The 22,208-nt window shown below is 42.9% G+C and overlaps 1 protein-coding gene, 2 non-coding genes and 1 pseudogene across 3 annotated transcripts in view; 2 read left to right on the top strand and 2 right to left on the bottom strand.

Annotated features, from left to right (window-relative positions):
- Positions 1–1,963: 1,963 nt before the first annotated feature.
- Positions 1,964–2,515, bottom strand: LOC123460675 (annotated as a pseudogene).
- An 11,404-nt stretch (positions 2,516–13,919) lies between these two features.
- LOC123461049 lies at positions 13,920–14,035 on the bottom strand. Its single transcript, XR_006637368.1, has one exon. It is a non-coding gene; the product is annotated as a U5 spliceosomal RNA (small nuclear RNA).
- Positions 14,036–16,212: 2,177 nt separating this feature from the next.
- Kif2c (kinesin family member 2C) overlaps positions 16,213–22,208 on the top strand; it is a 47,367-nt gene continuing 41,371 nt past the window's right edge. Inside the window, exons 1-2 of the mRNA XM_045150539.1 lie at positions 16,213–16,293; positions 16,799–17,030. Of these exons, the coding sequence (XP_045006474.1) occupies positions 16,979–17,030 (52 nt within the window). The 5' untranslated portion in view covers positions 16,213–16,293; positions 16,799–16,978. The remainder of the gene's footprint in view (positions 16,294–16,798; positions 17,031–22,208) is intronic.
- LOC123461048 lies at positions 16,362–16,477 on the top strand. The gene has a single exon (XR_006637367.1). It is a non-coding gene; the product is annotated as a U5 spliceosomal RNA (small nuclear RNA).

The raw sequence follows: 22,208 nt of genomic DNA, 5'->3' as shown, positions 1-22,208 counted from the left end.
AAAGAAAAATAAAGTTATGAAATTTGCAGAAAAATGGATGGACCTGGAAAGTATTATACTAAGTCAGGTAACCCAGGCCCAGAAAGCCAAGCGCCACATGTTCTCCCTCATATGGGGATCCTAGCTACAGATGACTGGGCTTCTGTGTGAGAATGAAAATACTTAGTAGCAGAGGCCAGTAAGTTGAAAAGGAGACATAAAGGGTGGAGAAAGGAAGGGAGGAGGATACTTAATAGGTTGATATTGTATATATGTAATTACAATGATTGTAATGGGGAGGTAATATGATTGAGAATGGAATTTCAAACGGGAAAGTGTGGGGGTGGGGAGGGAGGGAATTACCATGGGATATATTTTATAATCATGGAAAATGTTAATAAAAATTAAAAAAAAAAAAAAAATTGAGTGTCTACATTTTTGTCAAGCATTAGTTTAGTGTGAGGTAAAAATGTATTAAGTTAGCACAACTCGCTAGTTTGCCTATGGTAATGTATGTATTCTGGTGTCACCGGGCTTCCCCATGTCATGTCACACGCTTCTGTGCTCTGCTCATTCTCTCATACACAACACCTGCACACAGCTGTGCTAAGCAGTTGCTGATCCCGGCAACGCCATGATGTGGTGCATGTCCAAAGAATGCAGACTTATCATGTGAACCTATGCAGGACTAGAAAGGTAGACAATTTTCTAAAATGAGGTCAAAGGAAAGTAGAAGGTGTTTCTATTGGTCACGCCACACCAGAGACCACTAAGTGCTTTTACTGACTGGGAACTAACTTTGAAAGTTCCATGTTATAGTCTTAACAAGAGCCAGATCATTTTTGGTCTCATAGGTCTATTCTTTGGAGCACCTGACCCCATATAAACCATTCTATATTTGTAAACTAACCTGGACATAAAAAAAAATGAAAGGTATTTGTAATGTAATGTACTTCAAGCACTATTCTGGTCATGTAAAATGAGTTATACATAAGTAATTTATGACTGGTTCACATTTTTTTCAAAGTATTAACCCTCTCTATCTCAAAGTCAAATTCTAAGCTGCCTTTTTTATAAGTTGCACATGATGCAGAGGGCAGTATTTGGCCCTAAAACCTTCCATGGAATATGGTAAGTGATTGGTCCTTCCAATCCATCTAGAATCTGAGAATTCCAAGTGTCCCGTTAGCACTCGGGAGAGACAGCCCTGCTGGAACCCCACTATCAGCCAGGAGTGTCTTTAGCTGCTGTAGCTGTGTGCATCTACTGTCCGCTCGGGGCAAAGTAGGGAGCTTGGAGTTTGACTGTCCACTGAGTGAATCCAATACTTGCTTAAAGCTATGCACTGAATAAAGTGCTCTGCACATCCTGCTTCTCGTTTGGAATGAAAATATACACTCTTCTAATAATTAGGGCCTGGGGGAAGAGAATGACAAGGATTGAAAGAATACAAGAGAAAGTGTGAAGCACTGACTGAGAAGGAAGACAAATGCCTTTACTAGTGTTCTCAGAACCCTCAGGATTTGAAATGTCAGAATGAGTCACACAATGGTCATGTTCCATACATGAAAACAGGATCCCAATGGGGACTGTTCACAGGGTGCATGGTTACTTCATGGGGTGGAAGGGCGCAGTCTATTGCATTTGATAGTGTGGTTTGAGAATGAAAACAGAGCCACTCAGTCAGGGTGAGCAATGCCTAAAGCTCTTGCTGTTCATCAGTTCTCCACACGTTGATGTGCACTGCCCAAGAGAAAGGTGGCCAGACAAGCATCCTTCTCATGCGGCATGGCCGCCACAACCTCAAATTGCCAAATCAGAAGTCAACCACAAAGCCCTCCAGTTTCCTACCCTGAATAAGGTATATAAGACTAGAAATGGAGTAGTTCGCTCTAAAAAAAGATTACAGGTACCAGAATGCTTACATAAACTAAACTGCTTTTGACACCTGTAAGAAAATTGTATAGATGGCAATTGGGGAGGAAAAAAAAAAGATTGTTCCCATCTGTCAGCAAAACCGTTGAGCTATACTCAGCTGAAGTCCTCATCGGGATTCTGTTGATCCCGTAGACGGACATGTGTGAATGGGAAGTGACCTCGTTTGCCATTACACTCCCCTTCCCACTGACCACTCACATTAATCTTCGTAACCTTTACCAGCTCACCGACCTCCAATCAGAGCCGATACTGAGGCGGGAGCAGGTCTATACTTCTCCAGTAAGGGACTGGCATCATCCCCCTCTTTCCTTCACTGTCCTCTGCATTCCACCACTGCTCTTCAGGCTTATGCCGGATTTTCAGGATGCCTCCTTTCTTAAAAGGAAGATCTTCTTCATCATTCCCATTAAAGTCAAAGGGCTCGGACATATTTTGTCTCCTCCTGCCTGAGAATCACTCCACCCTGCCTAGATCTGGAAACTGGTTCTATCAATGTTGTAGTGTCCAAATCGTGTATTTTGTAGAATTCCAGTAAAGCAGGCAATGAATCAAATTCTTGATCTCCTATTTGGAGTCTGGAGGGACTCACCCCTTCCATCTTTCAGATTATTAACAATAAACTGATTGATCTGACAAACACAGTTGCTGGCCAATTGTTCTCCCTCAACAAGAGGGTTCAACTGTGTTGCCAACATGAAAGAGGACAGTGTATTCAATCCATCACTTATAAGCAGTTGATAACGGGTGGACTATTCCCTGTAGTAATGGGGCGAGTGTTAATGACTTGGAGGATAGGTTTTATGGATGTATCTCCCTGTTGCATTATGGCCACAATGGCCCCTTCGCTCAGATGTCCCACCATGGCTCAGCCGCTGGCCCATGGTTTTTTATTATCAGTTGTTTATTTTATAAACATAATGAAATTGTGTTTTATAGAATTATACTGATTATATAACACCATGAAATATATTTTATATAATTAGACTCAGTACTATTTATTAGAATAAGTTTATAGCAAATAAATAAAAGTCTTATCCAATAGGAAAACATATAAGAGTATAACATTTATGAAACCTATTGTTGTAAACCGGTGTCTTATTTAACAAAATAAAGACTTAGTTTTGATTTTTAGGTCACATTCAGATAGAGTTTTAAAACAAATAAACAAGGGCTGGAGGATGACTTAGACCCAGGTTTGATTCCCCAGGACCCATGTTAGCCAGATTAACAAGGGGCACATGAATCTGGAGTTTGTTATCAGTGGCTGGAAGCCCTGGTGTGCCAATTCTCATTCATTTTCATTCTCTCTCTCTCTTTCTCTGGCAAATAATAAATAAATAAAAATAAAGTATTAAAAAATAAAATAAACAAAACTAGTTAAAATAGCTTAATCTTGTTAACTTTGATGTTGATATGGTAAACTAAAGCTTACAGGACTGGCACCAGAGACAGAGTTGAGAATCAGTCTATTTTTACATCAGCGTGAGTCCAGAAGAATCTCTCCCAAAGCCTGAGAAAATGGTTAATTAGTAGAGAGAGATCTGTAGATGTGTTGTGGATTAAGAAGAAACATAAGATAGTTTTAGTACTGGCCAAAAGCTGTAATACAAATGATGGCCTTGAAACAGTACAAAAACTACAGTGTTGGTACAAAAGACTATGTAGTATGGAACATAATTAGCATGAAAGTTTATTACAGTACAAGACATAACTTTGTGCCAGAGGCCTATAACTTTTTATCATAATATGAGGTATGAAATTGTAAATAAATATATTACCTTATTGTAGAGAATTGTTTGAACTATGTAAACAAATTAAGACAAGAGAAATGCAGAGTAACAGATTTTTCAGAAAGTAGACACTATTGTTTACAACCATGGAAGTTGTTAATAAAGAAAATTGAAAAGAAAAAAAAAGTAGGCACATCTTTTTGTTTTGTTTTGTTTTTCAAGGTAGGGTCTCACTCTAGCTCAGGCTGACCTGGAATTCATTATGTAGCCTCAGGGTAGCCTCAAACTCGTGGTGATCATCCTACCTCTGCCTCCCAAGTGCTGGGATTAAAGGCGTGAGCCACCACGCCTGGCATACATCTTATTTATTAAATGTGTAATACTTATAAGTACAGGCAGAACATGCCAAGTAAGACAGCATAAAGTTTTGGCATTTGTATTTGGTAATATCTTTGATTAGTTTAGATACCTGTGTGGGTACCCCACAAACTGGAAGCAGAACAACAGCATTTAAGATTATTTTTCTAGAGCAGGGAACATGTCTTAAGTACCAATATATCTATAAGCAATGAACTTAAAATACAAGAATTGAGACAATTATTTAAGTAAAACCTTGATTGAGACTGAATATACATAGCTTAAGAATAAAGCTAAATTTGGTCAGTGTTGAGCTAAATTAATCTGATTTTAACATACATTAGAGACATTATGATAGACATAAAGTGATATTTTTCATCAATTACCTTTAATCATTGAACCTCTTTTTTTAATTTTTTTGTTCATTTTTATTTATTTATTTGAGAGCGACAGAGAGAGAAAGAGGCAGATAGAGCGAGAGAGAGAATGGGCGCGCTAGGGCCTCCAGCCACTGCAAACGAACTCCAGACGCGTGCGCCCCCTTGTGCATCTGGCTAACATGGGTCCTGGAGAATCGAGCCTCGAACCGGGGTCCTCAGGCTTCACAGGCAAGTGTTTAACCGCTAAGCCATTTCTCCAGCCCATTCATTGAACCTTTTTTAAAGTTTAACACAAGGCAATATTTATGAATGGTAGAACATATGAAGTCTAGACAAAGTATATTAAGATTGTGTGTATATTGCAGGCTTTTCTAAGACAGGAATAGTTTCCTCAGTTTTCCTAAGAACAAAGTTACAATGACTGAGTCACCTTTTATAAGACTTAGACAATAATCTCAGGGGTAATCACCCAGTAAAACAGCATGAAAAAGACAGGAGCCATCTTGTCGTTACAGGTTTTTTGTTTGTTTGTTTGTTTTTTAGATATAATAATCTTATTATAGTAAGAGGTTGACAAATAGAGGAACATAGTAAACTTGGTTGGGAACTTTAAAGCAAGTCTTTTACAACCATTATCATGACCCGATTAATATTAACATTAACATTAACATTAACATTAACATTAACATTAACATTATCATGACTCCAGACACATACGCCCCCTTGTGCATGTGGCTGATGTGGGTCCTGGAGAATCGAGCATCAAACCGAGGTCGTTAGGCTTCACAGGCAAGCGCTTAAGTGCTAAGCCATCTCTCCAGCCCTGTTTGTTTGTTTTTAAATGGTTAATTATAAATAGACTGTCTGTATTCTGATTGTCTGTCTTCCCATTTCCCTGGGTCAGTAGCCCCCCCCCCAGGCTCCCCTCTTTTTATAATATTTAGAAGGTTAGTTATATTAATTTTGTATGTTGATTTTTTTGTTACATTTTGATAAGGTTTAAGTTAAACAAAGTCATTCAAAATGAATCTTTTTAAAATTTTTTTGTTTATATTTATTTATTTATTTCAGAGTAAGAGAGAAAAAGACAGAGAGAGAGAGAGAGAGGCAGATAGATAGAGAATGGGTACACCAGGGCCTCCAGCCACTGCAAATGAACTCCAGATGCACCCCCTTGTGCATCTGGCTTATGTGGGTCCTGGGGAATCAAGACTCGAACCAAGGTCCTTAGGCTTCACAGGCAAGCACTTAACCAGTAAGCCATCTCCCCTGCCCTCAAAATGAATCTTCATTTTATTGAACATTTAGATTTTTTTTTTTTAGTAGTCACAGCTTTAATAGTAGGAAATATAGGTATATTTCAATTTAACTTTGATTTGAGACATGACAATATAAATAAATTTATCAACTTACTACAAAGAGTAAAGTCTGACCTATATGAACAATTAGGTGAGAAAAATATTATCATAGGCAACCCAAACCTTTTTTAGTTTAAGTCTCATAACCTTTTCATATCTTTTTAATAACATACCTTACAAGATTTTTTTTTACCTTATGAAGTCTTTTCTGATCCAAAAACACATTTCTTTCTGTAGAAGCAAGATTAGACATTGGCATATAAATATGTCTATTATTGTAGTAAGCATGAACAAGCATGTTGTCAAAAACATAGGGGTTATTTTAAATATATTATAAACCTAGTTTTAATAAGTTAACATCATCAATCATAAATTTAGTCATACATAAAGACAGACTATATGAAACATAAACACATGACATGACATGGTTGGCCAACATTAGACATAACAACATGAAAGATGGAGAGACATTTTTTAAGATTTTAGTTATATTTTAAATTGGTGAGGAGTTAATCTTAACAGGGCAATAGCCAGTGGTTTGATTTTTTTAAATTTTTGTTTTATTTATTTATTTGAGAGTGACAGACAGAGAGAGAAAGAGGCAGATAGAGAGATAATGGCCACTCCAGGGCCTCTAGCCACTGCAAACGAACTCCAAATGCATGTGCCACCTTGTGCATCTGGCTTACGTGGGTCCTGGGGGATATGAGCCTTGAGCCGGGGTCCTTAGGCTTCACAGGCAAGTGCTTAACCACTAAACCATCTCTCCAGCCCCTGAGTTTTTTAAGTTAACTTTTATTTTTATTTATTTATTTATTTTTTTTTTTTTTGGTGGCTTGTAATGAAAAGAAGGTGGAAAGGGAAAAGAAAGAAAAACTCCTAGATGCTGTTTAGTGATTTTAACTTTTAGCAAGGAGAGAAAAATTAGATATCCATATGTAGAAGTTAAAGAGGTCCAGTAAAGACAGGAGTTGCTTTAAGAGGGTAGAGTTTGTATTAGATTCAGTGAGATGGCTTGAATTTGGAAGGAGAGGGAGAGACCCTGGAAAGTCATAGCCAGATGGCAGAACTGTGTGTGAGAGGCAGAGTTTTAGAAGGGGCAGGATTTTACAGGGTTTGAGTGACGGAGGAGAATTTGGTCTGTAGAACAAGAAGTACAAAGGGAAGGATGGGAACTGACGACAAGGAAGCCCTGAAAGTAGGAACCTCGGACTACTTGCCATGTCTTCTGATGAAGTTATCAAGATCAATAAGAATATTAAAACCAAAAGTACCAAATTTATGCCAGTGGTGGTCATTATCTAAGGAATATTGTGGCCAGATTTGAATAGTCAGAGTAATTTGTCAGGCAGATCAGAAAGTTTGAGCTCCTTTAAATTAGCCTTGAGACATGCCAATGGAGTGTTTTTTGGAACATAATTTAGAGCCCATTTTGGAGGAAAAGGACTAGAGTGGACAATCCCACATCCAGGTACATCTCCCAGGCTTAGAGAGAGCAAACAAAGCCCACGGTTTAGGAGGGAGCGTCCTCACACTCATAAGGCTTGGGGTGTCTGGTGGAACAACACATGAGAGGCTCCCAGAGTCTCCAATCATCCATGGACCAGACAGTGAGAAACTCCCCTGGGACGGGGCACCTCCACCACAGACTGAGAACGAATACCTCATCCTGAAGTTGTAATTTGATGAAGGTGTGGTTGCAGTGGATCACATGGTGAGAGGTCTCTAGTCTGGAGTTCAAGAGCCCGGTGGAAGTCGGGTGTGGTGGTGCATGCCTTTAGTCCCAACACTCAGGAGACAGAGGTAGGAGGATCGCCATGAGTTCAACGCCATCCTGAGAATGCAGAGTGAATTCCAGGTCAGCCTGAGCTAGAGTGAGACCCTACCTCAAAGAAAAAAAAAAAAAAAAAAATCCAGTGGGAGAGGGTGAAAAGGAGAAGTAAAGGTAGAAGCCCCCAGGTATAGCTATGCCCAGTTCTTGCCCCCCACCCCAGTAACCACCAAGGAGAACCAAGCACGCATTCAAAGGCAAGGAGCTTTATTTCGGGCTTAAGCTCGGACTCTTGACTTCGCCAGCTCAGTGGATCCGTACAAGAGCCCTGAGCAGCAGGGGGGCAGGTTTTTTTTATAAGGATTTGAACAAAGAAGTAGGGAGAAGTAGGAGAATGGTTACATGATTTGTTGATTTAAGCAGTAACTGCACTTGTATTTTTCTGATAGGCTTAGGATACTGATGGGCAAAGCTGGTGGGCAGGGAGCTAGGGGGATTCCAAGCAGATTAGGTAACCTTTATTGTGATTGGCTATATGTATCTGAGGAACTTTAAGCAAACTTATTTTGAGCAAACTTATCTATGACCACAGGAAGGCATGGTGCAGACAGTCCATTCCCTTATCAGGAAACTGACCTTACTGGAAAGCAGAAACTTAGGCCTATTGATGATTCTGAGGCCTATCATGGCTTCCTGAGTTCTTCAGTATCAAGCTGAAAAGACTGAAGGTTTCATGTCACAGGTGGCTGTTTAGTTAAGAGTAGTGAGCACAGTAAGTTTTTCTATTCCTGAAAGAGAAACATTGACAGAGAGAGATAGAGAGAGAGGAAGGGGGGAGTGGCAGCCCAAAAGCCCTGGAGGGATATCTGAGACACACCAGAAATGTAAGGAAAGCATAAGAGAAAAGCAAAAGAGAACACCAAACTTTACCTCTACAGATAAGGAGACCTCAGGTGGGATCACTGCTAAAGCACTGGGCCAGGCTGGGGTATAAGCTTATAAGGAGGATCCTAAGGAAAACAGACTGGGCTTCTGGTTAAGATGGCGACATAGGAAACCACGCCAAAGCAGTCTAGGGAGAAAAAGCCAAAAAAAACAAAAACAAAAAAAAACCCAGCAAAAATACACTCTTCTACTAAAAAGTTAGGTGTGTATAAGAAATTATCAACTGCAGCAGAGAAGTAGGAAAGATCCAGAGCATCTAGAGCCCACAAAAACAGGCAGAAGTGGCTCCAGCAGCAGCGGAACCAGGTCCGCATGGCCACAGCTGCAAGGCTTGGCCTGAGCCGCAGAAGACGTAGGTGAGGGGATTCTGCACTCACACTGGAGCTCCTTGCAAACTAAAAAAAAAAAAAAAAAAAAAGTGAAGGGAGCATGGCAGGGAAGAACAGAGGAGGAGCTTGTGAGGAAAAGGATCACAAGGACCAGCGGGAAAACATCAGCCACCATCACAGCCTCGCTTTCCCCTCCACCAGTGCAAGTGCCGGCAAGCACCAGAAATCTGGGGAAAGGAGCTCACCTACACAGCACCCAGCGCAGGCAACCAGAGCCACAGTCCAGCAACCGAGCCAGCCTACCTGAACCCACAGCGCAAGGAGCACAGCATAAATGAGACCAAAACCATCCCAAAAGGTAACTGGGATTACACCAGGTCAATAGCCACCAAATAAGCCTGATATATAGGCTTGAATCGGAAGCGCTAATTGCACCTTCCATGTCAGGATAAATTACATGTTAAATCTCATGGATGAATGGATTTGCCATTCTGAAATAAGCTATATTTTGGGCTTGTCATTTGTTGCTTCCTAATTTACAGTGCCTTTGTTTCCTCTTCTGTTGCTCATTAGGGAAAGGTCTCACATGGTCACAAGCTAAGTTGGAACCCTCAACAGACCAGAACTCTTAGCCTCCTACCTGACAGGATTGGGAGTGTGGGGCAACACACATTCTAAGCACCTGTAACGTTGTTAGAGGATCTGATAGTCATAACACTTACTTTTGCATATACTCTGTGTTGTTTTTCACTGAATGTGTACATTGGTTAGTTAAATTTTATTCTTCTTCTTCTTTTTTCTTTTTTTTTTTTCAAGGTAGGGTCTCACTCCAGCCCAGGTGGACCTGGAATTCACTGTGTAGTCTTGCGGTGGCCTCAAACTCATGGAGATCCTCTGACCTCTGCCTCCCGAGTGCTGGGATTAAAGGTGTGCACCACCACGCCCAGCTGGTTAGTTTAATTTTAGAATCTGCCTATATTTTGTTCCACTTAGCCTTCTTGAATACTATCATAGCAGGCAAACCCAAAATCTAGGGTCACTTTTGTAGTTACTCTGAGAGTCTTAAAAGCCATACCTAGTACCTTAAGCTCCTACCCAGAAGGTATATAACATCAGATTGATTGATACATCTAAGAATACTACAGCTAATTAGAAAATCCAAGCATTAAATTAATTCAAGATGCAAAAATATGTACATCATAACACAATAAACACAGAAAATCAAGACAATGTAAATCCACCAAAAAGCATAAATGCATCACAAAAGACCTCCAGAGAGACTGACTTAGAAGAAATGCCTGAGAAAAATTTCAAAAGAATGATTATAAATATGCTCAAAGAAATCAAAGAGGTGGCCAGGCATGGTGGCACACACCTTTAATCCCAGAGGCAGAGGTAGGAGGATTGCCATGAGTTCGAGGCCACCAAGAGACTCCACAGTGAATTCCAGGTCAGCCTGGGCTACAGTGAGAACCTACCTCAAAAAAACAAAAAATAAATAAATAAATAAATAAATAAAAGAGGAAATCAAAGGAATCAAAGAAGACACAGGAAACCAATTTAATGAAATGAGGAGGTCAATACAAGACATAAATGAGGAAATAGAAATAATAAAGAAAAACCAGTCAGAATTACTAGCAATGAAGAACACAGTCAATGAAATAAAAAAAAAAAAACTCTGTAGAAAATCTCACCAGTAGAATGAATGAAGGAGAGGACAGAACATCTAAGCTAGAAGACCAGGTGGCAGATCTAATACAGTCCAACAAAGAGAAAGACAAACTTCTAGAAAAGTATGAGTGGGAATTTCAAGAAATTTGGAACACTATGAAAAGATCAAGCATAAGAATTCAGGGTAATCAGTAAGCACTTCTCTTAATGTTCACACCCTTTTATTAATGCTACTCTCACTTTTGGTAGAGAATCTTCTCTTTTCAGATAGCAGTGATGTTGGGGAGACTCAGAAGGCATCATGGTGCTGGAAAGAAGTGACAGGAGTGCTCAGTACTGCAATATCTCTATCACACCTTCCAAGGCTCCGGATCTATTGTAGAAGAAGTGGCAGAAAGAATGTAAGAGCCAAAGGAAGGGTAGGACTTCTTACAACGTGCTCCTCCAGACACAAAATAGCCTGGATATCCATGACCTCACAGTGCCTGACAAGACCATCATAATAGGAGGAAAAGATCATAACATCAAAATAAGAGAGAGACTGATAGAGAGGAGAAGGGGATATGATGGAGAATGGAATTTCAAAGGGGAAAATGGGGGGAGGAAGGGTGTTACCATGGGATATCTTTTATAAACATGGAAATTGGGGTTTTTTTTTGTTTGTTTTTTTTGGTTTTTTTTTGTTGTTGTTTTTTTTTGGGGGGGGGTTTCGAGGTAGGGTCTCACTCTGGTCAGGCTGACCTGGAATTAACTCTGTGGTCTCAGGGTGGCCTTGAACTCACGGCGATCCTCCTACCTCTGCCTCCCGAGTGCTAGGATTAAAGGCATGCGCCACCATGCCCGGCAATGGAAATTGTTAATAAAAATTTGAAAAAACATTTTTGAAAAAAAAAAAAAGAATTCAGGGTATGTAGAAGGAGAAATTCACTCCAAAGGCATAGTAGGTGTTTTCAACAAAATCATACAAGATTACTTCCCCCAAATTGGGAAAGAGATGCCAATGCAGATACAGGAAGCCTTTAGAACACCAAACAGACAAAACCTGTAAAGAACCTCTCCTCTCCATTTTATCATTAAACTTCCAAACATACAAACCAAAGAAAATATATTGAAAGCAGTTAGAGACAAAAATCAAGTTACCTACAAAGGCAAGCCCATCAGGATCACAGCAGATTACTCAACAGAAACTTTAAAAGCCAGAAGGGCTTGGAGTGATGTATTCCAAGTTCTGAAAGATAACACTGTCAACCAAGGTTATTTTATCCTGCAAAGCTATCCATTCAAACACATGGAGAAATAAGGACATTCAACAACAAAAGCAGGCTAAAGGAATATTTGAAGGCAAAACCAGCTCTACAGAAAATACTTGAAAGAATCCTCCGTGCTGAAGAGAAAGAAAAGCACACATACAGGGAACATGGAAAAGACAAACAATACCCAAATACTAGTTAATACAAGAGAGCAAAGGTAAAACCGGAAGAACTACAAAAAATGGCAAAAATAAATACACACCTTTCAATAATATCTCTTAATATCAATGGCCTCAATGCCCCAACCAAAAGACATAGATTAGCAGACTGGGTTAAAAAGCAGGATCCTTCAATTTGTTGCCTCCAAGAAACTCACCTTTCTACAAAGGATGGGCCCTATTTTAGGGTGAAAGGTTGGAAAACAGTGTTTCAAGAAAATGGGCCTAGAAAACAAGCAGGGGTTGCTATCCTAATATCTGACAAGGTAGACTTCAGTCCAACATTAGTTAGGAAAGATAAGGAAGGTCACTTTATATTGATTAAAGGCACACTCCAACAGGAGGACATTACAATCCTAAACATATATGCACCTAACATGGTGGTTCCCAACTTCATCAAACAAACACTATTAGAACTAAGGTCACAGACAACACCAAACACAGTGGTAGTGGGTGACTTCAATACCCTAATCTCATCAACTGACAGGTCATCCCAGCAAAAAATAAACAGAGATGTATCTGGATTAAATGAGGTTATAGAACAAATGGACCTAACAGATATATACAGGACATTTCATCCAAATGCTACAGAATATACATTCTTTTGAGCAGCACATGTAACATTCTCTAAAATAGACCATATATTAGGACACAAAGTAAATCTTAACAAATACAGGAAAATTGAAATAATTCCTTACTCTCTATCTGATCACAATGGGATCAAACCAAATCAATAGCAAGAAAAGCTATAGAGCATACATACAGCATGGAAGCTAAACTATACACTATTAAATGATGAGCGAGAAAATGGGCGTACCAGGGCCTACACCACTGAAATGAACTCCAGACACATGTGCCACCTTGTGCATCTAGCTTTATAAAAGTTTTTTTTCCCTGGTTTTTCGAGGTAATGTCTCACTTTAGCCCAGGCTGACCTAGAATTCACTATGTAGTTTCAGGATGGCCTTGAACTCAGGGTGATTCTCCTACCTTTGCCTCAGGAGAGCTGGGATTAAAGGCGTGCACCACACCTGATTGTTTTTTTCCGAGGAAGGGTCTCGCTGCAGCCTAGGCTGACCTGGAACTCACTCTGTATTCCCAAACCTACAGTGGTCCTGCCTCGGCATCCCGAGAGCTGGGATTAAGGCGTGTGCATCACCTTTGACCCCTTCTTTCTAACTAGTTTCTCTTCTGTAATGATGCGATTTTCCCTTCTCCATAGTGTTCCCTCGACCTGGGAGGCGGCAGCATAGATGTCTCACTTAGTGCTGAGCCACTCTCAGAACTTTCACAGGGCAGCAGCCACCAGCATCTGCAAATGAAGCTTCTCCGACCCAAAGTGGGGGAGAGCATTGCTAATCTATGAAAATAAAAGTAAATATTCAATTTGCAATTTGATGGGCACAGCACGGTAGCTTTCCTCCTAGGGCCTGTGACCTTGCCAGCCATAATGACAACTTTACCAGGCATGAACAGCAGTTGGTTACTCTCATGCCACCATCGCTGCAGCGGGCACATGCCGCCTAGCTGGCCGATGCGTGCAGCTCCCAGGGCGCACTAGTGGGTGAGTCCGTTGCCTTTCCCGGCTCTGCGGCGTGCACAGCACTTTCCAGCACTAACAGCTGGGCAGCAGGGAGGGGGCTTCCTGCTTGATCTGCCAGCGTCCCGCGACCCTGCAACGCAGGAACGTAGTCTTCAGTAATGGGGTCTTTCCTTCTAGCTGTGGCAGGCAACTTGCCAGTACCCTGTACGGTTTTGGGGACCAGCAAACACCTTACTAGGAGACGTCCCACCCGTGGCACTGGGACTTTCCCGACACCCCGAGGATACTGGTGGTGCATTACGCTTTCCACCAAAGTGTGTTGCTTCTTGCAAGTTGTCTTGACTATAATTTTTTTGCTGATACAGAGTTGCTTCTACTGAAGAGCACTTGGGAATAACCCTTTTCTCCTCACTCTAGCGCCCACAAGTCTTATTTTCAACTGGCATCAGTAGCCTTGCCAACACAAGGCCTCAAAAAATTAGGTTATGACTCAGAGTTGTTCCTCTCCACGGAAATCTTTAGTAAAAGGCGAAAGATTTATGCGATCTGAAGAGAAACCAGAGTATGCCCTTGCCGCGCCGCTCGCGCTTCTCGGCGCTCTGCAACTCCTAGCTCACCAGTGGTACCTACTCACCAAAAACAGGCCCGGACTTCTGCTTCGAGCTCACATAAGCCTCCCAACGTCGCCTCATTTCACAAGACACGGATCACAGAGACGAGTAAAAAGCAGTCCGCCGCTTCGGTCTGAGGGGTGACTCTAGAGCAGTGCATTGTGGGTATGTACATCAGCCCGCCGCCAGCCGCGGCTTTCAGACCTCCGGCAACTCTTCGTCCTCCGCCTGCGGGGCGCAGCCGCCACCAGGGGGCAGTGCGGACGCCGGCGCTCCGGCACGCGCCGCCTGATCCCGCCAGGCTGTGGGTTTCGTAGGGCCTTGTGCTTGACAGACCGGTTTCTGCCCTGTGCGATGCCTCCCTCTCGTCTTTCTTTGTTTCCACCCGCAGGGGCTCTCTAGCCCAGGAGGACCTGAGCTCACTCTGTAGTCCCAGGCTGGCCTCGAACTCACAGGGATCCTTCTACCTCTGCCCCTTGAATGCTGGGATTAAAGGCGTGTGCCACCATGCCAGACTAGTGCTTTGTTTTGTTGTGTTTCAAGTAGGTTCTCACCTATCTCACTGTAACGTAGGCTGACCTGGTACTCACTGTGTCGTCCCAGACTGGTCTCAAACTCAGTCATCGCCCTCTCTCTCCAGTGCTGGGATTTAAGTTGTGCACCACCAGCTCCTGCCCAAGTATTCAACATTGTTTTTATTGATTTGAGAGGCAGAGACAGAAAGAAAATGGACGTGAGTCTGGACCTCCTGCTACTCCAGATGCCTCTGCCACCTTGTGCATCCGCCTTACGTAGGACTGGGGAATCAAACCTGGGTCCTTAGGCTTTGCAGACAAGCGCCTTAACCGCGATTATTCGTTGTTGATTTAAAAGAGGTTAAAAAAAATTTTTTTTTTAGCTGGGCGTGGTGGTGCACATTTGGGTGGCACAGATAGGAGGATTGTCATGTTCAATGCCACTCTGAGACTACATAATGAATTTCAGGTCATCCTGGGCTAGAGCATTACCTGAAAAAAAATATATTTTATTTTATTTTATTTTATTTTATTTTATTTGAGAGAGAGAGAGGGAGAAAGAAGCAGATAAAGAGAATGGGTGTGCCAGAGCCTTCAGCCCCACAAACAAAATCCAGATACATGCCCGACTTTAAATTTTTTTATTTATTTATTTTATTTTGAGAGCGACAGACACAGAGAGAAAGACAGATAGAGGGAGAGAGAGAGAATGGGCGCGCCAGGGCTTCCAGCCTCTGCAAACGAACTCCAGACGCGTGCGCCCCCTTGTGCATCTGGCTAACGTGGGACCTGGGGAACCGAGCCTCGAACCGGGTTCCTTAGGCTTCACAGGCAAGCGCTTAACCGCTAAGCAATCTCTCCAGCCCAATGCCCGACTTTATGCGTCTGGCTTACATGGGTATTGGGGACTCAAACAGGGGTCCTTAGGCTTCACAGCCAAGCACCTTAACCATTAAGCGCTCTCTCCAGCACTTATTAATATATTTTTTTGATTTAAGAGAATTTTTAAACTTACATGTGTTAGCACAGGCTTGTAAACCCAGCATGTAGTAAGTAGAGACAGGAGGAACAAGAGAAAAGTCATCGTAGACAAAATATTAAGGTCTAGGCCAATCTGGAAAACAGTGAGAACCTATCTCAAAAATGCACAAACGAAAATAACACAACTAGATATGAAAAGAGACCAGGAAAAGAAAAAGTTTTGTAATTGGGCAGGAGCTGGTGGTGCATAACTTAAATCCCAGTACTGGAGAGATAGGAGGGTGACTGTGAGTTCGAGGCCAGCCTGGGACTACAGAGTGAGCTAAGGTCCTCCTGGGCTAGAGAGCCCCTGCGGGTGGAAACAAAGAAAGACGAGAGGGAGGCATCGCACAGGGCAGAAACCGGTCTGTCAAGCACAAGGCCCTGCGAAACCCACAGCCTGGCGGGATCAGGCGGCGCGTGCCGGAGCGCCGGCGTCCGCACTGCCCCCTGGTGGCGGCTGCGCCCCGCAGGCGGAGGACGAAGAGTTGCCGGAGGTCTGAAAGCCGCGGCTGGCGGCGGGCTGATGTACATACCCACAATGCACTGCTCTAGAGTCACCCCTCAGACCGAAGCGGCGGACTGCTTTTTACTCGTCTCTGTGATCCGTGTCTTGTGAAATGAGGCGACGTTGGGAGGCTTATGTGAGCTCGAAGCAGAAGTCCGGGCCTGTTTTTGGTGAGTAGGTACCACTGGTGAGCTAGGAGTTGCAGAGCGCCGAGAAGCGCGAGCGGCGCGGCAGGGGCATACTCTGGTTTCTCTTCAGATCGCATAAATCTTTCGCCTTTTACTAAAGATTTCCGTGGAGAGGAACAACTCTGAGTCATAACCTAATTTTTTGAGGCCTTGTGTTGGCAAGGCTACTGATGCCAGTTGAAAATAAGACTTGTGGGCGCTAGAGTGAGGAGAAAAGGGTTATTCCCAAGTGCTCTTCAGTAGAAGCAAGTCTGTACCAGCAAAAAAATTATAATCAAGACAACTTGCAAAAAGCAACACACTTTGGTGGAAAGCGCGATGCACCACCAGTATCCTCGGGGTGTCGGGAAAGTCCCAGTGCCACGGGTGGGACGTCTCCTAGTAAGGTGTTTGCTGGTCCCCAAAACCGTACAGGGTACTGGCAAGTTGCCTGCCACAGCTAGAAGGAAAAGACCCCATTACTGAAGACTACATTCCTGCGTTGCAGGGTCGCAGGACGCTGGCAGATCAAGCAGGAAGCCCCCTCCCTGCTGCCCAGCTGTTAGTGCTGGAAAGTGCTGTGCACGCCGCAGAGCCGGGAAAGGCAACGGACTCACCCACTAGTGCGCCCTGGGAGCTGCACGCATCGGCCAGCTAGGCGGCATGTGCCCGCTGGAGCGATGGTGGCATGAGAGTAACCAACTGCTGTCTCTGGATCCGTGGGGAGGAGATCATGCCTGGTAAAGTTGTCATTATGGCTGGCAAGGTCACAGGCCCTAGGAGGAAAGCTACCGTGCTGTGCCCATCAAATTGCAAATTGAATATTTAGATTAGCAATGCTCTCTCCCACTTTGGGTCGGAGAAGCTCCATTTGCAGATGCTGGTGGATGCTGCCCTGTGAAAGTTCTGAGAGTGGGTGATGGCTGAGTGCTCAGCACTAAGTGAGACATCTATGCTGCCGCCTCCCAGGCCGAGGGAACACTGGGGAGGAGGGCATAGAATGAATGTAAGAGTCAGAGGGAGAAGTGTTCTGGAACATTATCTTGTACACATGAAGTGCCCATTTTATTCATGAATTACCATACAACTGCCTTAAAATTAAGAGACTTAAATATTTTTTCAAAACTTTCAAACAAATTTTTGTTTGTTTCTGTTTATTTATTTGAGAGCGACAGAGACAGAGAGAGAAAGAGGCAAATAGATAGAGAGGATGGGTGCGCAAAGGCCTCCAGCCACTGCAAACGAACTCCAGATACATGAGCCACCTTGTGCATCTGGCTTACATGGGGCCTGGGGAATCGAGCCTCAAGGTCCTTAGGCTTCACAGGCAAGCACTTAGTCACTAATCCATCTCTCTAGCCCATGAACTATTTTTAAAGTAAACAGGCTAAGGTTATATAGCTCAGTGGTGTACTACATATATAAAGGTCTAAGTTGGATCCCAACACTGCAGAAAAAGAGAAGTAAACAAAAGTTTATATATGTACATTAAAAGCCTGCTTTGTGACTATCACAATCCCATTTATTCCCCTCTTTAGTGACCACCACTATCCTCAAAACAGTGAGTACATCTGTCCTCCATCCTCCATGACAAAGACAAATATTGTGATCATGTGGTTTTTAATTTATGTAAATCATATATATACCCATCTTAGTTTAGTACTACAGCAGTGTACCACATACTTGGTGCCTTATCAAGAACAGACAGCTGGGAGTGGTGGCACACGCTTTTAATCCCAGTACTTGGGTGGCAGAGGTAGCAGGATCGCCGAGAGTTCAAGGCCACCCTGAGACTACACAGTGAATTCCAGATCAACCTCAGCTAGAGTGAGATCCTCCCTCGAAAAAAATAAATAAATAAAGTTTTGTGAAAAACAAGATGGGATTGTTGAAGAATAATATAGTAATATAGGAGGTAGGAGGGGCTGGAGATGGCTTAATGGTTAGGCCATTTGCCTGCAAAGCCAAAGGATCCCAGTTCCAGTCTCTAGGACCCATGTAAATCAGATGCAACAGGGGGTGCATGCGTCTGGAGTTCGTTTGCAATGGATGGAGGCCCTGGAGCGCCCATTCTTTCCCTCTCAAATAAGTTTTATATATATATATATATATATAATTTTTGTTTATTTATTTGAGAGCAACAGAGAGAGAGAGAGAGAGAGAGAGAGAGAATGGACGCTCCAGGGCTTCCAGCCACTGCAAACGAACTTGAACTCCAGACGTGGGGGCCCCGTTGTGCATCTGGCTAACGTGGGTCCTGGGAACGGAGCCCGGAATCAGGGTCCTTAGGCTTCACAGGCAAGCACTTAACCGCTAAGCCATCTCTCCAGCCCTAAAATATACATTTTTAAAAAGAGTAATATAGGAGATTTTTTTAAATTTTTTAAATTAATTAATTTATTTATTTGAGAGCGACAGACACAGAGAGAAAGACAGATAGAGGGAGAGAGAGAATGGGCGCGCCAGGGCTTACAGCCTCTGCAAACGAACTCCAGACGCGTGCGCCCCCTTGTGCATCTGGCTAACGTGGGACCTGGGGAACCGAGCCTCGAACCGGGGTCCTTAGGCTTCACAGGCAAGCGCTTAACCGCTAATCCATTTCTCCAGCCCGAGATTTTTAATAATAGATGCACAGAATGTTTAAAAAGTCGTGGTGGCACACGCCTTTAATCCCAGCACTTAGAAGGCAAAGGTAGGAGGATCTCTGTGAGTTCCAGGCCACCCTGACAATACAGTAAATTCCAGGTCAGCCTGGGCTAGAGTGAGACCCTACCTCGAAAAACCAAACCAAAACAAAACAAAACAAAAAGATGTTTAAGTGGTACTTAAGATTAAAAGGTCAATAGCAGGGTGTGGTGGTGCATGTCTTTAATCCCATCACTTGGGTGGCAGAAGTAGGAGGATCTTGGTAAATTCAAGGCCAACCTGAGACTACATAGTGAATTACAGGTCAGCCTGGACTACAGCAAGACCCTACCTCAAAGAGAGAGAGAGAGAGAGAGAGAGAGAGAGAGAGAGAGAGAGATATTAGGGCTGGAGAGATGGCTTAGCGGTTAAGCGCTTGCCTGTGAAGCCTAAGGACCCTGGTTCAAGGCTCGATTCCCCAGGACCCAAGTTAACCAGATGCACAGGGGGCGCATGTGTCTGGAGTTCACTTGCTGTGGCTGGAGGCCCTGGCATGCCCATTCTGTCTCTCTCTATCTGCCTCTTTCTCTGTCTGTCGCTTTCAAATAAATAAAAATAAACAAAAAAAGTTTAAAAAGATTAAAAGGTCAATACAAGTGTATAAAGGTGTGTGTGGGGGGGGTCTCTACTTGAAGGAAGTGAACTGCAGAAACCTAGACAACAGTGTGCTGGTGTCTTGGGTCCAATGACTACTGCAGAAGCAAGTGAAAAGGAGAGAACAGTGACTCCTCTGTCACCTGCTACCTGTTGGTGGAGGTGGCCAAGCAGAACATGTCCAAGGAAATATGGGTGATGGTCTGTGGAGAAGTCTACGATGTCATGAGCTTCCTCAATGAGCATCCTTGTGGAGAAGAGGTTTTGCTAGAGCAAGTGAAAGCTTGGAAAGCATAGGCTATCCCTATGATGCCAGGGAGATGCTAAACCAGCTCTACATTGCTGATGACCATCTGAGTGACCTTAAACCACAGGTGTTAAAAAGGATCCTTCGAGAAACAATTCATGTAAAGGTTGCTGGTCATATTGGATATTCCCCATCGTAGATGCTATTCTCTAGTAGACTTCTGTGTGGTCCCTATGTGGCGGATAGCAAATCCTCCTAAGACGTGAAGTCCCAGAGCACATCTTCTTGAGAGGGAAAAGCAGAAACTTGACTTGGGATCCTCAGCAGAGCCCCTCCTTGAATCCGGCCAGTAGTCTTCTTTTCTTTTGGAGCCAAGATGGTTGACCAGGCATCCACCCACCTCCATTCTGAGACCAGTGTCCTTCCCCTCTGAGAGCCTTACTCCCAAAGTACCCATTCACTGTTCCATGTCCTTACCAGTGTTTCTTCTCTTCACTGGTTTCCACACATACCCTTATGTTTCACAAGCTTATGTTCATGATCAAGGTTCCTGTGTTACAGTGATATTGCCTGTGATAAAAACACCCCATTTCCAGTATGTTGAACTCACAGTAAACATTTGTAAGGGGACGGTGCTAAACTTTTGAAGCTTTTCTATTTCCACTTTTCAAGTAAGTTTAAAAAAATTTTTTTTTTTTTTTTTTTTTTTTTTTTTGGTTTTTCGAGGTAGGGTCTCACTCTGGCTCAGGTTGACCTGGAATTCACTATATAGTCTCAGGATGGCCTTGAACTCTTGGCGATCCTCCTACCTCTGCCTCCCGAGTGCTGGGATTAAAGGCGTGCGCCACCACGCCCGGCTTTAAAAAACATTTTTAAAATACTTTTATTTATTTATTTGAGAGAGAGAAAGAAGCAGAGAGGCAGATAGAGAATGGGCACGGCAGGGCCTTCAGCCACTACAAAAGAACTCCAGATACATGCGCCACCTTGTGCATCTGACTTATGTGGTCCTGGGGAATCAAACCAGCCAGGGTCCTTTGGCTTTGCATGCAAGTGTCTTGACTGCTAAGCCATTTCTCCAGCCATTCCCCTCCCCCCCCCGTTTTTTGTTTTTTGTTTTTTTTTTTAGGTAGGGTCTTGCTCTAGCCCAGGCTGACCTGAGACTACATAGTTAATTCCAGGTCAGCCTGGGCCAGAGTGAGACCCTACCTTGAAAAACCAAAAAATAAAAATAAAAAATAAAAAAAGAACGTCTCTCCGTGTTTTGTGTTCTTTGTCATGTTTAATGCTGACCAACCCTTTTATTTTTATTTTTAAAAAATATTTTATTAGCTGGGCATGGTGGCACTCACCTTTAATCCCAGATCTTGAGAGGCAGAGGTAGGAGGATCTCCGTGAGTATGAGGCCACCCCGAGACTACAGAGTGAATTATTCCAGGTTAGCCAGGGCTAGAGTGAGACCCTACCTCGAAAACACCATATGTATGTATGTATGTATGTGTGTATATTCACACACACACACACACACACATATATATACATATATATATATATGTATATGTATGTATATGTATATATGTATATGAAATTGGATTGGAGAGATGGCTTAGTGGTTAAGGCACTTACCTGCAAAGCCTAAAGAACCATGTTTGATCTATCTCCAGATCCCATGTAAGCCAGACACACCAAGGTGACCCAAGTGCAAGGTTGCGCATGCACACTAGGTTGTACAAACATCTAGTTTGATTACAGTGGTTGAGGCCCTGGTGTGCCATTTGCTTTTTTTTTCTCTCTCTCTCTAAAAAAAGATTTATTTAGCGCCATGAGTTCAAGGCCACCCTGAGACTACAGAGTTAATTCCAGGTCAGCCTGGACCAGAGTGAGACCCTACTTCAAAAACCAAAAAAAAAAAAAAAAAAAAAAAAAAATTTATTTAGGAGGGAGGAAGGGTATTACCATGGGATATTGCTCACAATCAAGGAAGTTGTTAATTTAAAAAATTGAATAGAAAAAAATATTTAATATTTATTTATTTGAGAGATGGAGAGAGAGAGGCAGATAGAGAGAAAGAGAATGGGTTCATCAGGGATTCCATCCACTGCAAACGAACTCCAGATGCATGTGCCACCTTGTGCATCTGGTTTATGTGGGTCCTGGGGAAATGAAACTGGGTCCTTAGGCTTTGCAGGCAAGCAACTTTACTGCTAGGTCATTTCTCTGAACCACTTCATTTTATTTATTTTTGGTTTTTTGAGGTAGGGTCTCACTCTAGCCCAGAGTGACCTGGAATTCACACTATAGTCTCAGGGTGACCTTGAACTCATGGTTTGCCTCCCAAGTGCTAGGATTAAAAGTGTGCACAACCACGATGGCTTCACTTTTCAAATACATT

This window comes from Jaculus jaculus, chromosome 5 (assembly GCF_020740685.1).
Source record: "Jaculus jaculus isolate mJacJac1 chromosome 5, mJacJac1.mat.Y.cur, whole genome shotgun sequence".
NCBI lineage: Eukaryota > Metazoa > Chordata > Mammalia > Rodentia > Dipodidae > Jaculus > Jaculus jaculus.
The sequence above is the reverse complement of the archived record's forward strand: the minus strand, read 5'-3'. Positions and strand labels throughout refer to the sequence as shown.